The sequence below is a fragment of the Acomys russatus genome, chromosome 19 (genome assembly GCF_903995435.1).
Source record: "Acomys russatus chromosome 19, mAcoRus1.1, whole genome shotgun sequence".
NCBI classification, from domain to species: domain Eukaryota; kingdom Metazoa; phylum Chordata; class Mammalia; order Rodentia; family Muridae; genus Acomys; species Acomys russatus.
In genome coordinates this window covers 60,325,151-60,338,300 of record NC_067155.1, presented here as the reverse complement: position 1 = coordinate 60,338,300, position 13,150 = coordinate 60,325,151, and the positions used below count along the sequence as shown (strand labels likewise).

The following is a 13,150-nucleotide window of genomic DNA, read 5'->3' as shown; positions in this document are numbered from 1 at the left end:
TGGTCAGGCATCCTTAGGACCATTGACCTGTGTACCCACCAAGGACAGAGTACTATTATTTCCCCCAGATAATCTTCAGGGCTCACTGGTCATTTCCCTCAGGCCCTGGTTTGCACGTTACATCTTTGTAGACAGTTAAAAAAAAATATGAATATCACTTTTTTTTTTCCGAGACAGGGTTTCTCTGTGTAGCCTTGGCTGTCCTGGACTCACTTTGTAAACCTGGCTGACCTTGAACTCACAGCGATCCTCCTGCCTCTGCCTCCCGAATGTTGGGGTTAAAGGTGTGTGCTACCATGCCCGGCTGAGTATCACTTTTTATATACTTGTTATTTTTATATATTAGCTATTTGTGTTAGTCAGGGTTCTCTAGGGGAACGGAGCTGGTAGAATGAAAAAAATAAATGGGACTTTATTAGAGTGGCTTACAGGCTGTGGTATGGCTAGTCCAACAGTGGCTGTTCTTTTAAAAATGATTGATTTTTTATTTTTTATGTGTGTGAATATTTTGTGTGCATGTATAGTGCACCGTGTGCCTGCCTTGCTTTGGAGGCTGGGAGCCTCCTTGTCCTGATGTCTTTAGGGAGGTAGGACCATCAAGCCTTTCCTGCCCTAAATGTCAGCACACACTTGACTTTTCCCAGTGTTCCTTCAGCGTCAGCGGAGAGATGTTGAAATTCAAATATGGAGTACGGAGCCCATTGGATGCCAGTGCCTCTGAGCCCATTGCCAATCGGGCCTCCAGGCTAAATCTCTTCTTCCAGGTAAGAAGCTGCCTACCGCTGTTACACACCCGAGTCTGCTAGGGCACCCATCTTTGGTTGTATTATTGTTGGGGGGAGTCCCATTTGTTGTTTCACAGGTCCTGGTGCCGCTGTGTAGATGATTACATGGCTGAACCTGCTCTCGGGGGATCTCAGGGCAGCTCAGCATTTCTCTCGAGACAAGGTTTCAATGTGTAGTCCTCCTTGTCCTGGACTCGCTTTGTAGACCAGGCTGGCCTCGAACTCACAGCGATCCGCCTGCCTCTGCCTCCCAAGTGCTGGGATTAAAGGCGTGTGCCACCACGCCCGGCTGCTCAACATTTCTCATACTTCACTACTCTGTTCTAAACTCTGTTCCTTTCAATTAAAGGAACCAAAATTATCCCTGGGGCGCGCGTATGCACCTTCAGTCTCTGGGTACCCAGAAAGGCCAGAAAGTGGCTTTGGATCCTGGGAGCTGGTGTGAGTTGCCTATCTGGATACTGGGATCCAAATTGTGGTCCCCTGATAGAGCTGTGAGCAAGCGCTCTTAACCAGGAGCCGTCTCTCCGGCCCCAGTGTAGAGTCATCTTGTTTCATACAAGTGATGTCCACTCTTACGTAGCTCTGGCTGTCCTAGATCTCACTCTGTAGACCAGGCTGGCCTGGAACGCAAAGAGATCCTTCAGTCTCTGCCTCTCAAGTGCTGGAATTAAAGGTGAGCGCCACCGCAGCTGGTGACTGTCCTGCTCTGTAGATTAAATACCACACCGTTGTAACCACATTTCCTCATGAGAGGCCTAAACATTTCCTTCATCCCACAAGGACCAATGTCATGAAATTACTTCCGAGCAGTTTTCTAGTTCAGTTCTGCTCTGACTGAAATAAGCTCTTTCCTGCCCAACTTGCTTTTTTGGTCATGATGTTTTGTCACAGTGGTAGAAAACAAACCCAGACACTTTTGCAAGTCTCGTTTTAGTGTGGAGTGACTTTACTTGGTTTTATGTTGCTTTTACAATGTACCAGAGGAAGTGTACTTTAGAAACAAAAGAGGTCTGCATGGCTCACTGTCCTGTACGATCAAGTACATCAATGGCTTCTGCTTGGGTCTGCCGAGGGCCTGGTGACAATGTCAGCACACTGGCAGGGGATTGGGCAGAAATCACATGAGCAAGACAAGAAGGGCCCAGGCCTAGCCCCTTCCTAGCAGCCGGCTCTCAGCTCCCCTCCCGAGGTTAAGAAAAGCATTTTGTCTCTTGCAGACCAGATCCCCTCCTACAGTGTCTCACCCCACCTTTTTAACCTCCCACCACCTCGACACTGGGGTCCAAGCTTGCAGCACACAAACCCGTGGTGGATAAACCACACGCAGACGTAGCTCCAGGGAAGGTGGTGTGGCGGAGTGTTTGGGTCAGCCTCACGCAGCTGCTGTGCTGTGTGCTGTCTGTTGTCTCCCTGTCCCCCGGCAGGGCTGGCACCCTGAGGGTTAGGGACAGTGGCTGGCTTTGCCCTTTAGACTGGGCATTAAGGTATGCCCTTTAGACTGGGTCTCAGTCAGCATGGCGCCCTCTACGCAGGGCACATCGGTTTCGGTGCTTGGCCGACTTCCAGAGCCACAGAAATCTCAGACCACCAGGCGGCCAAGACTTTGGCAGCTTTTTATTTTGCCAAGCAAAGATGTAGAAAACAAATGAAAGGAAAAAGCTATTACTTTCTGGTCTTTTCATTTCCTAAAGAAAGGGCATTTTAAGAAACACGGAGAGAGTAAGAAAATGTGTCAGAACAAAGGGCCATTTTGAAGTTTGCGTCCCTTGAGCTTCTCGAAAGACTAAAGACTAAAATATCCTGCTCCAAGCTTAAGCCTCCTTGAATCTCTGGGAACCCCTCGGCTGCTTGGGTTTAACTTTCAGGTGAACAGAGAGAGAGGGAAAAAAGAGTCTCCTTTTCCCCCCAGAGTTAGAGGCAACCGAAGGGGCAGGCGGGAAGGCTCAGTGGTTCCCAAACTTGACTGGGCAATGTGTTAAAATTGGGTCTAAGCTGCAATCTAGAAACTTTTAATTCAGGAGGTTGGTAACAGGGCCAAAGAATCTGTTTTTTTTGTGCTTCCCTAGTGATTCAGATGCAGCTGCTCTTTTATGCTGCCCAGCATTGTGTAACAAGCCCTCAGCACACTTAAAGGCACAGCGACATCTTTTCCCAGGAGCCTGCAGGTTGCTCAGAAGGTGTTGAAGCATGCGCCTTTAACCCCAGCTCTTGGGAGTTCGGAGGCAGAGGCAGGTGGATCTCTGTAAATTGAAGGACAGCCTGGTTTCTACAGCAAGTTCCAGGCCAGCCAGGGCTACAAAATAAGACCTTCTCTCAAAACAAACAAACAAACAAACAAGCAAACAAACCCAACCAACCCACCCTAGCAGGTTGGCTGTACTTGAGTGGGGTGCTCTACTCCACCATGTGGCATGGCCTGGGGGTACAACCTGTGCAGTAGAATCTAGACACTGACTGCTCACTAAGGCATCCCTGTTTATTATTTAAGTTCAATTAATTATTATTATTTATATGTGCTCACATGCTTGTGGGCGTGGTGTGTGTGTGTGTGTGTGTGTGTATCAGAGTGCAACTTTGAGGAGGCAGGAGTCTTCTTAGCTTATTCTGAGGCAGGCTCTCTTGTTTTGGTCAGCTGTGTCTTCCTGGCTTGCTGGCCTGCAGACTTCTGCTCGTTCTCCTGCCCCATCTCCCACTTCCCAGTAGGAGTGCTGGGTTACAGATGTGCCTCCACATCTGGCCTCTTATGTGGATTCCAGGCCTCAAATTGAGGTCATCAGGCTTCAGGGCCTTGCCATCACCCTGCCCTTATGTGGCCTGTATATATATGTATTCGTTTCCTAGGCTACCTGGGCTCTTACTTTTTTCTGCATATAATGAAAGATTTTTCTGATATGTGGGTCATTGGTGGCAGCTATTCATCTTTGGCATTGTAGCACCAAGCTTGTCATGAGTGGGCATGGCTGTGTTCCAACAGAGCTCTGTTTATAATTCAGGCATTGGGCCTGTTGGGCTCATGTGCTGTAGAGTGCCAGCTCCTAGATGTGGCCTAAGCTCTGTGCATGGCGGCTGCCTTCCCCTGGACTCCAGGACAAAGGCTGATCGGCTCTACCCTCAGCCAGCCCAGCGCCATGCGTGTCACTCTCTGCTGCTTAACATGAGTCTCAGGGATGATGCCAGCCCCGGGATGAGGGAAGAGCTTGCAGAAGGTGGATGCAAGAGCCACGTGGGAAGAAAGGGAGGAACGAATCAGGCAGGGGATCGGGAGGGGCTTACAGCCTGACTGACTGGCAGTCCCAGTGCCTCTTTCTTTATACAGAACTCAGTAGACAGGGTTAGGTGCTTGTTGTTCCAAAACATAGAACACACCATTTTTGTGCCCGGACGCGTGCTTTAACTTCCACTTGGTTATAAGTTTAGTCGTCATTGATAAACCGTAACAGAACAGAGTTATCTTTTACAATTACTTTCCCTCATCAACCCCATAACTCCACTTTTAACAATACTGAAGTTTCAAGGGCATATTTTGTCAAAGCAAGACAGCCTGTTCTCAGGTTGGTGGCTCGTGCAGTTTCAAGGGCACGAGACAGAAAGAAGATCTCCGAGCCAGCCTGGCAGATTGTTATGTCCCAAGCAGTGTATTATCAACTTTTAATTTTTAATTTTTTGGTTTTTCAAGACAGGGTTTCTCTTGTAGCCCTGCCTGTTCAGGACTCACTTTGTAGACCAGGCTGGCCTCGAACTCACAATGATCCACCTGCCTCTGCCTCCTGAGTGGTGCGCCACCGTGCCAGGCTCTTATTTGGTTTCTTTTAAACTCAGTCCTCCTGCCTCAGCCTCCCATGTGCTAGGATAATAGACATGTGTCACCAAGCCTGGCTGCATTGAAATTGTGTGTGTGTGTCTGTGTGTGTGTGACTATGTGTGTGTATGCACATGTGAGCTTGAGTACATGTGTGTGCCTGTGTGTGTGTGTGTGTGTGTGTGTGTGTGTGAGAGAGAGAGAGAGAGAGAGAGAGAGAGAGAGAGAGAGAGAGAGAGAGAGAGAGCGCACAGGCCAGCTGTAGACATTGGTGTATTTCCTTGGTTGATCTCCACTGTTTTGTTTTAAGAAAGATCTCTCACTGCAGCTCATCGATTCAGCTAGATGAACTGGCCAGTGAACTTCAGGAATCCATGTCCCATTCCCTAGTGTTGGGGTGACAGGCACTTGCCGCTATGCCCAGATATGTTATGTGGGTTCCAGGGATCTGAATTCAGTCCTTAATCTTGTGTGGTGGGCACTTTACCAATTGTCATCTTTCCAGCCCCTGATGTCATACAAATCTACTTTCTATGTTGGATGTGTACACCTTTACACCTTTAGTCCCAGCACTTGGGAGGCAGAAGCAGGTGGATCACTGTGAGTTCAAGGCCAACCTGGTCTACAAAGCGAGTCCAGGACAGCCGGGACTACACAGAGAGGTCTCAAAAAACCAAAAAAAGAAAAAAAGAAAAAAAAAAAAACCTGCTTTCTGTGCCTCCTTCCTGTAGCTGTTTTTACAGAGAGATTGCTTCGTTGTTCTCAAGCTCATAGGGAAATCCTTGCTCTAAACCCGGGGTTGCCAACTCAGGTCTTGAGAGGCCAAACAGTGGGCATAAATGAATCAAGCTGGCCAGACAGGAGCCCGGAAGTCAAGTCACCCCCAACCCTCCAGAGGGCAACACCACTCAGCTCCTGTGGTATCCTCAGGCAGAACAGAGGGTAATATTGCCAGACCTGACAGAGTTTCAGGAAAAGACAGACATTCTGATGTGTGTGTGTGTGTGTGTGTGTGTGTGTGTGTGTATAAAATCTACTGATTTAAAAATATTGGCAGATAATTCAAATTATTTTAAATACTTCAAGCCAAACAAAACATGTTTGTGGGCTAGACACAGTCTGCCAATCTGTAACCGATCCCACAGATCATGAATAAACCCGGCTGGCTTCACGTTAGGCATCCTCTTCTACTGCTTGAGATGAGTTAAAGGGGCTGAAGTTGCGTCAGCAGTCCTCGATCCACACAGGGAAGGCGTGCCATCGCTGTCTCCTGTGGAAGAGCTATGCTATTGTCTCAGAACTTGCAGGGACCATAGCAAACATTCCAGCGATGCTCGGACTCCACAAAGGCATGGCCTGATTACATGGGGACAGTGCTCTTGGGATGATTTTACCCCCCAGGTTCAGGTGAAAAGGCTTCAGGAATAGACCCATGCAGATGATCCTTAATGGCCCCAGAATCAGTGTGTGAACAGCTGAGTGGCTTGCTTGTGATTTACTCTGTGTGGATGTTATTGATCAAAGCTTTTCATTATTGACAGAGTCCCCATCTGCCGTTTGCCATTTTTAGGGGAAACCGCCCCTTGTGACTCAGCCACAGATGTCTGCTCTTTCCCGGGAAGGAGTATTAGATGCCCTCTTTGCTCTCTTTGAAGAGTGCAGCCAGCCCGCCCTGATGAAGATGAAACACGTGAGCAGCTTTGTCCGGAAGTGTAAGTCCAGAGAGCTCTTCTCCACAGCGCTTCCTGTAGAGCAGCTGTTCTCAACCTGTGGGTCTGGACCCTTGGGGGTCGGGGTGGCGGGTTGGGGCTTGAATCCCATGCGAGATGTCTACATCACAGTTCCCAACAGCAACAAAAGGACAGTTGTGAAGTAGCAATGAAGTGACTTTATGGTTGGGGTAACCACAACACAAGGAGCTGCATTCGGAAGGTTGAGAACCGCTGCTGTAGGGGAAGCCGGGGTCCTGGAGGCAGAAGGCGTCAGTGGTAGTTGCAGAAAACCGTGGTCTGTAGAAGACTGACCCTTGGGTGTAGGCAGATTGTACAGCTGAGGTCTAGAGACCATGTTTAAGTGAGAGAATTTCAGTTGATAAATGAAATATGTTGACTTATGAGACAGAAATCCAAGGATGCTTCAGGCACGTCTGGCTCCAGGGACTGAGTGATGGGCATGCCGCCCCTGACTCTGTCCTTACACTCTGCGCTAACCTGTCCTCAGGCAGAACAGGCACACTGCCTCAGGGCCATTGTGTTTAGTAGATTCAGTAAGATCATTTGTCTCAGTTGCTTAATTTTAAAATCATGATAATAAATGAATACGGTAATGATTCTAAGTCTGGTGTCTCCTCTCTCTTCTTCCTCCCCTCTTCCTCTTCCTCTTTCCTTCCCTCCCTCCTCCTCTTCCTTTCTCCCTCCTTCATGGTAAGCACATGCTTTGCCAATGAGCTGCACTCCCAGCTAGCTGAACTGCCTTATTTATACCACCGATGTTGTAAGATGTAATTTTAATTTTCCTTAAATGGAGAAACAGCTGATGAAGGCAAAGGGACCTAAGGCCTGTGATGTCGTGGGTCTGTCCGCTGACCCTGACCTGCCCACTGGGACAGTGCTCCTGATTTCTGTCAGCTCCAGTGTGTTGGGACAGTTGGATGCTGGTGCCACATCTTTGTTGGCATACTTTTAAACAACTACTTTTATTTTGGGTTCCTTAAACTTCTTTCTCCCTACCCCACCCCAACCCCTTACAACACCCCAGCACCAGGTAGGGGAGAAAGGTTAGTGGGGAGAGAAGGTGTAGTTTTCCTTTGCTGCTTCCTGCTGTTCAGGGTGTTGGGTTCCTTGGGGCGAGTCCATTCCTTGTTCCAGGACGTCTCCAACTTCTTGTCAGACTGCATCAGCAGCAACCAGGAGCAGCAGGGGAAGCACCAGCATCATCTTTCTTGGAACCCTCAGTCTTTCTTTGGCTTTTCTCCCCACTGACAGAGACAACGCTCCTGCATGAGGTAGCTCACAGCTGACAAACATCACGTGTCCTCTCTGTAGGCAACTATCAGCTGTGAGCAAACAGGTGCAGCCCCCATATCCCACACCTGAGATGAAAACAAAAACATGTTTACATGTAAACCAAAACGTCTACAACACATCTTCTAGTATTTTCCATTAGTGTTATCAGTCAGTGGGCATTCCACTCCAGCACCTCTTGGAGAAATACTGAGAAACCCTATGAGTTATCACAGACGGGGCAGGGAAGAGTGCTACTGGGAAAGCGGGGGGCCCTGCCAAGCACCCAAAGCTCACAGGACCATATAATCAGTCATGCCAGATTTGAGAAACTGCCTCGTCTAAGATGCTGTCTAAGCAAGCACTCCACACTGTAGAGCTGAAAGTGGTGGTTTCGTGTCACTTCTTCATGGGTCTGTGGTTTGATTGCATCAGTGGGGGCTCCTCTGCTCGATGATACATTGGCTAAAGTTCCAGGCTCTGGGTTCTCTAAGCTGGAATGTTCTAGATGGCTTGCTCAGTGTCTGTGCCACGGCTGGAAAGCTGAGCTCTGTTGTGATTTTGGGATGAAAGGGGTCTCAGTCCATCTGTCTGTCCGTGTCTCTCCTTCATGGAGATTAGGGTCTTGTGCTTTTTGTGGCCTCTACAGGGAGGGAGCAAGGACCTGGAAACTTTGTGTATGAGAAAAGGGTTCCTGGAGCAGCCACACCCATGTTAGGATACTTGGAACAGAGGTCATGTGACAACCCCCTACATCCCAAAACTGATCCCACCTGGCCTTTAAAAAAAAGCATGGAGAATATCTGACCTATATGGACTCTAACTTAGAAGCCAGATGTCCCCCATAGTGGCCCTGGGTGTCCAAAGCACTGAAGTGGAGGCTGCTTTGAAGGCCTTTTATTGAGGATGGAAGATCTCTTACTGCCAGCTGTCAGCTTTAGTTACTGTAGAAAAACACCAGGGGCCTGGAGAGATGGCTCAGTGGTTAAGAGCACTACCTGCTCTTCCAAAGGACCCGGGTTCAATTCCCAGCACCCACATGGCAGCTCACAACTGTCTGTAACTCCAAGATCTGACACTTTCACACCAATGCACATAGATTAAAAAAACTAAATTAAAAATAATATATATGTATAGAAAGAAAGAAAGAAAGAAAGAAAAAAAAAAAAAAAAAAAAAAAGAAAGAAAAACACTGAAATAGCAGCCAGGGGCCAAAGAGGAAATGCTCATTTCAGCTTGTACCTTTTGGGGTTCGAGGCTATGGTGGATTGCTTTGAGGCCTGTGACCTGATAACATTCCATGGCAAGAGTGTGTGGTGTTTCCCTCAGGGCTTGGAATGAGCAGGAAAGAGAGAAGAGTCAAGGTGCACTTCAGGGACTCCTGGGGCCCACCTCTTTGCTGCCTCTGCGACTGCTCTGTGTGATCTCCATCCACCAGGACTTAGGGGAATACAGTCTGAGAAACTTCCTTACTAAGAGTTTTACTGCCTCAGTAGCACCACACTAGGAGCTCAACTTTTTTATTTTTTGTTTTTAAGATTTATTTATTTGGGTGCTGGAGAGATTGCTCAGAGGTTAAGAGCACTGACTGCTCTTCTGGAGGTCCTGAGTTCAATTCCCAGCACCCACATGGTGGCTCACAACCATCTGTAATGTGAACTGATGCCCTCTTCTGGCCTGCACGTGTACAGGTAGGCAGAGCCCTGTCCACATAATAAATAAGTAAAATCTTAAAAAAAAAAAGATTTATTTGTTTATGTGTTTTATGTATATCGGTACTTTGTCTGCATTTACAACAGAAGAGGGCATCAGACAGTTGGGAGATTGAACTTGGGACTTTTGGAAGAGCGCTGAGCAATCTCTCCATAGGTGCCCGACCTTTAACACATGGGCCTCTGCATTCTGTGTGTGAAGAAACTGCACAGGCCATGGGTCCCAAGTGTTACACTCATCAGAAACTAGTTTTAGAGCCTGGATACCACCTCCTGCCCAGCTAGATGTGTTAGCTTAGTTTGTTTGTTTGTTTGTTTATTTTTTGAGACAGGGTCTCACTGTGTAGCTGGCTGTCTTGGACTCTCTCTGTAGACCAGGCTGGCCTTGAACTCACAGAGATCTGCCTGCCTCTGACTCCCAAGTGCTGGAATTAAACAGGTGTATCACCAGGCCTGGGGCTAGTTGGTTAGCTTTACACAGCCCCAGGGAAGGTTCTGATTGGTTCTGCTTTGAGTCACTCACAGAAGGACATTTTGATCAGCCTTGTCTGAATCCACAAAGGAGTCTAGAGTCCTGTGGTTACCAGGGCCTCCTACAGTAGACTACACAGCTAGGTACTCAGAGGCCCCAGGGGTGCTGAGTAAGTGAAAATGATGCGTCCGGTTTCCTCCTCCCTGTGGTGGAATAGCTGTCAGAAGCAAAGTGAGAGGAGAGGGGTTTGTTGTGGCTCCTGGCTTGAGAGCTTTCATGACAGAGGGGTGGTGGCAGGGTCATGTGACAGCCCCTGGCTACAGAGTGCTTACCAGGAAGCCAAGAGCTCGGGGAGGAGGAGGAGGCCCATCCTCCAGCCACCCTCATTCTTATCTTTACCCCCGACTGTTCTGCAGCCTGCAAAAACAGCGCCACCAGCTGGGGACCAAATGTTCAAGAACAGGAGCCTGTGGGGGCCATTTTACCCTCAAACCACTAAGAGCGGCTTCACAGCTTGTTCATACCTTGTTTGCTCTCAGTTTCCTCATCTATGAAAGAAGTCAAGCATAGTGAACAGTAAACAGCATGCGTGATGCTTAACAGTTAACAGAGCATGTGTGATGGTCAGTCCCGCTGTCAACCGGATAAATCCTACACTGGGAAGGATTGATTATCTTGGTTATTTAAGGAGGGGAGACCGCCCACTCTGATTGCACCACTTCCTGGCTAGGATTCTGAACCAATAAGAAGGAGAAATTAAGCTGAGTAAATTTATTGCTCTTTGCTTCTTCACTCTGAGTGCCATGTGACCAGCTGCCCGGGGCTCCTCCTTCCAGGGGTGTCCCTTTATGATGGACTGTGTCTTGGAACTGTGTCTGAGCCAACATAAACCCTCCCTCAGTTGTTTTGTCGGGTCTGTCTTCAGGGCAACAGGAAAGTTACCAGGACGCTAGGTTTGTCACTAGACAGTACGTGGTATCCGTAAGCAGCACCGCGATTAATCAACACAGTGTGTACCTTTAAAATGTCTGTGAGGGGCTGAAGAGATGGCTCAGAGGTTAAGAGCACTGCCTGCTCTTCCAAAGGTCCTGAGTTCAATTCTCGGCAACCACATGGTAGCTCACAACCATCTGTAATGTGATCTTCTGGCGTGCAGGCATGCATGTAGGCAGAACATTGTATAAATAATAGATAAATACATTTAAAAAATGTCCTTGAGGTGGTTACTCATCCTGCATTTGCTTGACTATTCTTCCAGCTTTTGAATGTCAGTTATCGAGTATGCAATGGGAGGGGCAGACCATGGAGGAACTCTCTCCATTTTCTCCCTCAGGTTTGAGACCTCAGGGATGCTTTAAAGCTGTCAGGCACCCCTCCACCCCCACCGGAAGCGGTGTGTAGTCAGGGCTGTGTCAGTGGAGTGGAGCTCTTCCCGGAAACGGCTCCATATCTTTTCAAGAGACTTCTTGGTGAGGGCCCTGGAGAGCCCACATTTGAAATCCACCCCCACTTCCTCCACCCTGACCTGCTTTGAGTTTCTGTTTCGGAATGTAAGCTTTGCTTTTCCGTGTGGAGAAGGGGCCCTCAGCTGCCACTGCCCATGTTTGTACGAGTGGAGGTTTTCTGTGGAGCTGCCAGAGGAAATGGGACAAAGAGAGCTGTTTGAGGGCTGCGTCCCACAGACATGCCCCTGACCTTGAGCCAATGCAGGGCCCGGAATGAGCATCTGGGAACCAGGGGAGTAATTGCTGTCCTCACCAACTGCAGCCCTGCATTGATTAACCGAGGACATGTGTTCTGACTGGGTCATTAGATTATTTTGTCATCGTGTGGGTGGCTATCATAGGATGCTTACACAAACCCAGGCAGCATAGGCCAGTCACTTTATTTAGTTGCTAGCTTGCTCCCTCTCTCTTTGAGGCAGGGTCTTATTATGTAGTCCTGGCTGTCCTGGAGCTCATGGCCTTGAATCCACTGAGCTGCGCCCGCCTGTTTCCCAAGTGCTAGGATTAAAGGCATATGCCACTACACCATGCCTATGAATTCCTTTAAAAAGTATTCTCTCTTGGGCTGGAGATACAGCCCTGCAGTTAGGAGCACTTTTTTTCCATTGTAGAGGACCTGGGTTTGGTTCCAGCACCCTCATGATAGCTTACAACAAGTCTGTAACTCCAGTTCTGGGGACCTGGTGCCCTCTTATATGAAATACATGCTTACATAATTTATATATTTCTTTATGTAATTTATGTAATTCCTTAAAATTTTAAAGTGAAACATATAATTGTATATATTTGAGAAATAGTATGGTGTTTCAATATCTGCTTATTTATTTATTTAAGATACATTTTTCTGGGTGTGGTGGCACAAGTCTCAAAAAACTTAAAACATACTTGTTTATTTTTACATAAAGTATGTGATATAATAGTATTTGCCACTTACTTTGTTTCCTTAATTTTTAAAAATTTGATGTGTGTGTACATGGGTGTGCCTGTGTGTGTCTGTGTGCGTCTGTGTGTGCGTGCACCATGCATGCTTGAGCTCAGTTGAGGTCAGTTTGTTTACACAGCATGACACTCATGGAGCAGATATTTGTCAAGTTCCTGCTATCCACCAGATGATGTTCTAGACTCTCCGGATAGGAGAGGGCGTCATACCTCAGTGTTCAGAGACAACAGACAGCTACAGGATGGTGATCCAACAGTTACAATGGAGCCAAACAATGTCTGTCACCCAGGCACACTGCAGCTGTCCTAAGTGGAGCAGCATGCGTTACAGACATATTTATGACAGTGCTGTTTCAAACAAATGTGCTGTGCTGTGAGCCCTGTGAGAGCATGGCATGCCCAGTTACATACAGTACTCACTGCCTGAGCCCGGGAAGGAGGGCCTATCCTCCTGTCTCATGTATTTGCTGTGTCTTCCTGGCTGCCATCGCAGTGTACGTCTTCTTACTTAGGTAAGTGTGAAAGCGTGTGCCAGCTCTGCCCACAGCGGCCTCATGTCTTCAAGTTAGGAGGCTGCACTGATAGGATTTTTCCCAGAACAAAGAAATGATAAATGCTCAGTGAGAAGGGGGAGCTGGCTACCCTGATCTAAATGTTACACAGTAAAGGTAAGCAGGTGTGGGCTGGAGAGATGGCTCAGCAGTTAAGAGCACGGGTGGCTCTTCCAGAGGACTGGGGTTCAGTTCCCAGCACCCACGTGGAAGCTCACAGCCATGAGTTGTTTCTAGTTCAAGGTAATCCAGTGCCTTCTTTTGGCCTTCAAGGGAACTATGTGCACATGACACATATGCATACATGCAGGCAAAACACTTGTACACATACAATAATAATAATTATTATTATTTTGAGGCAGGGGCTCTCTGCATAGCCCTG

General features: G+C 47.9%; 1 protein-coding gene across 1 annotated transcript in view; it reads left to right on the top strand.

Moving 5' to 3' along the window:
- Positions 1-627: 627 nt before the first annotated feature.
- The window catches only part of Cit (citron rho-interacting serine/threonine kinase), a 162,380-nt gene continuing 149,857 nt past the window's right edge, over positions 628-13,150 (top strand). Inside the window, exons 1-2 of the mRNA XM_051161668.1 lie at positions 628-764; positions 6,158-6,299. Coding sequence (XP_051017625.1) covers positions 669-764; positions 6,158-6,299 — 238 coding nt within the window. The 5' untranslated portion in view covers positions 628-668. The remainder of the gene's footprint in view (positions 765-6,157; positions 6,300-13,150) is intronic.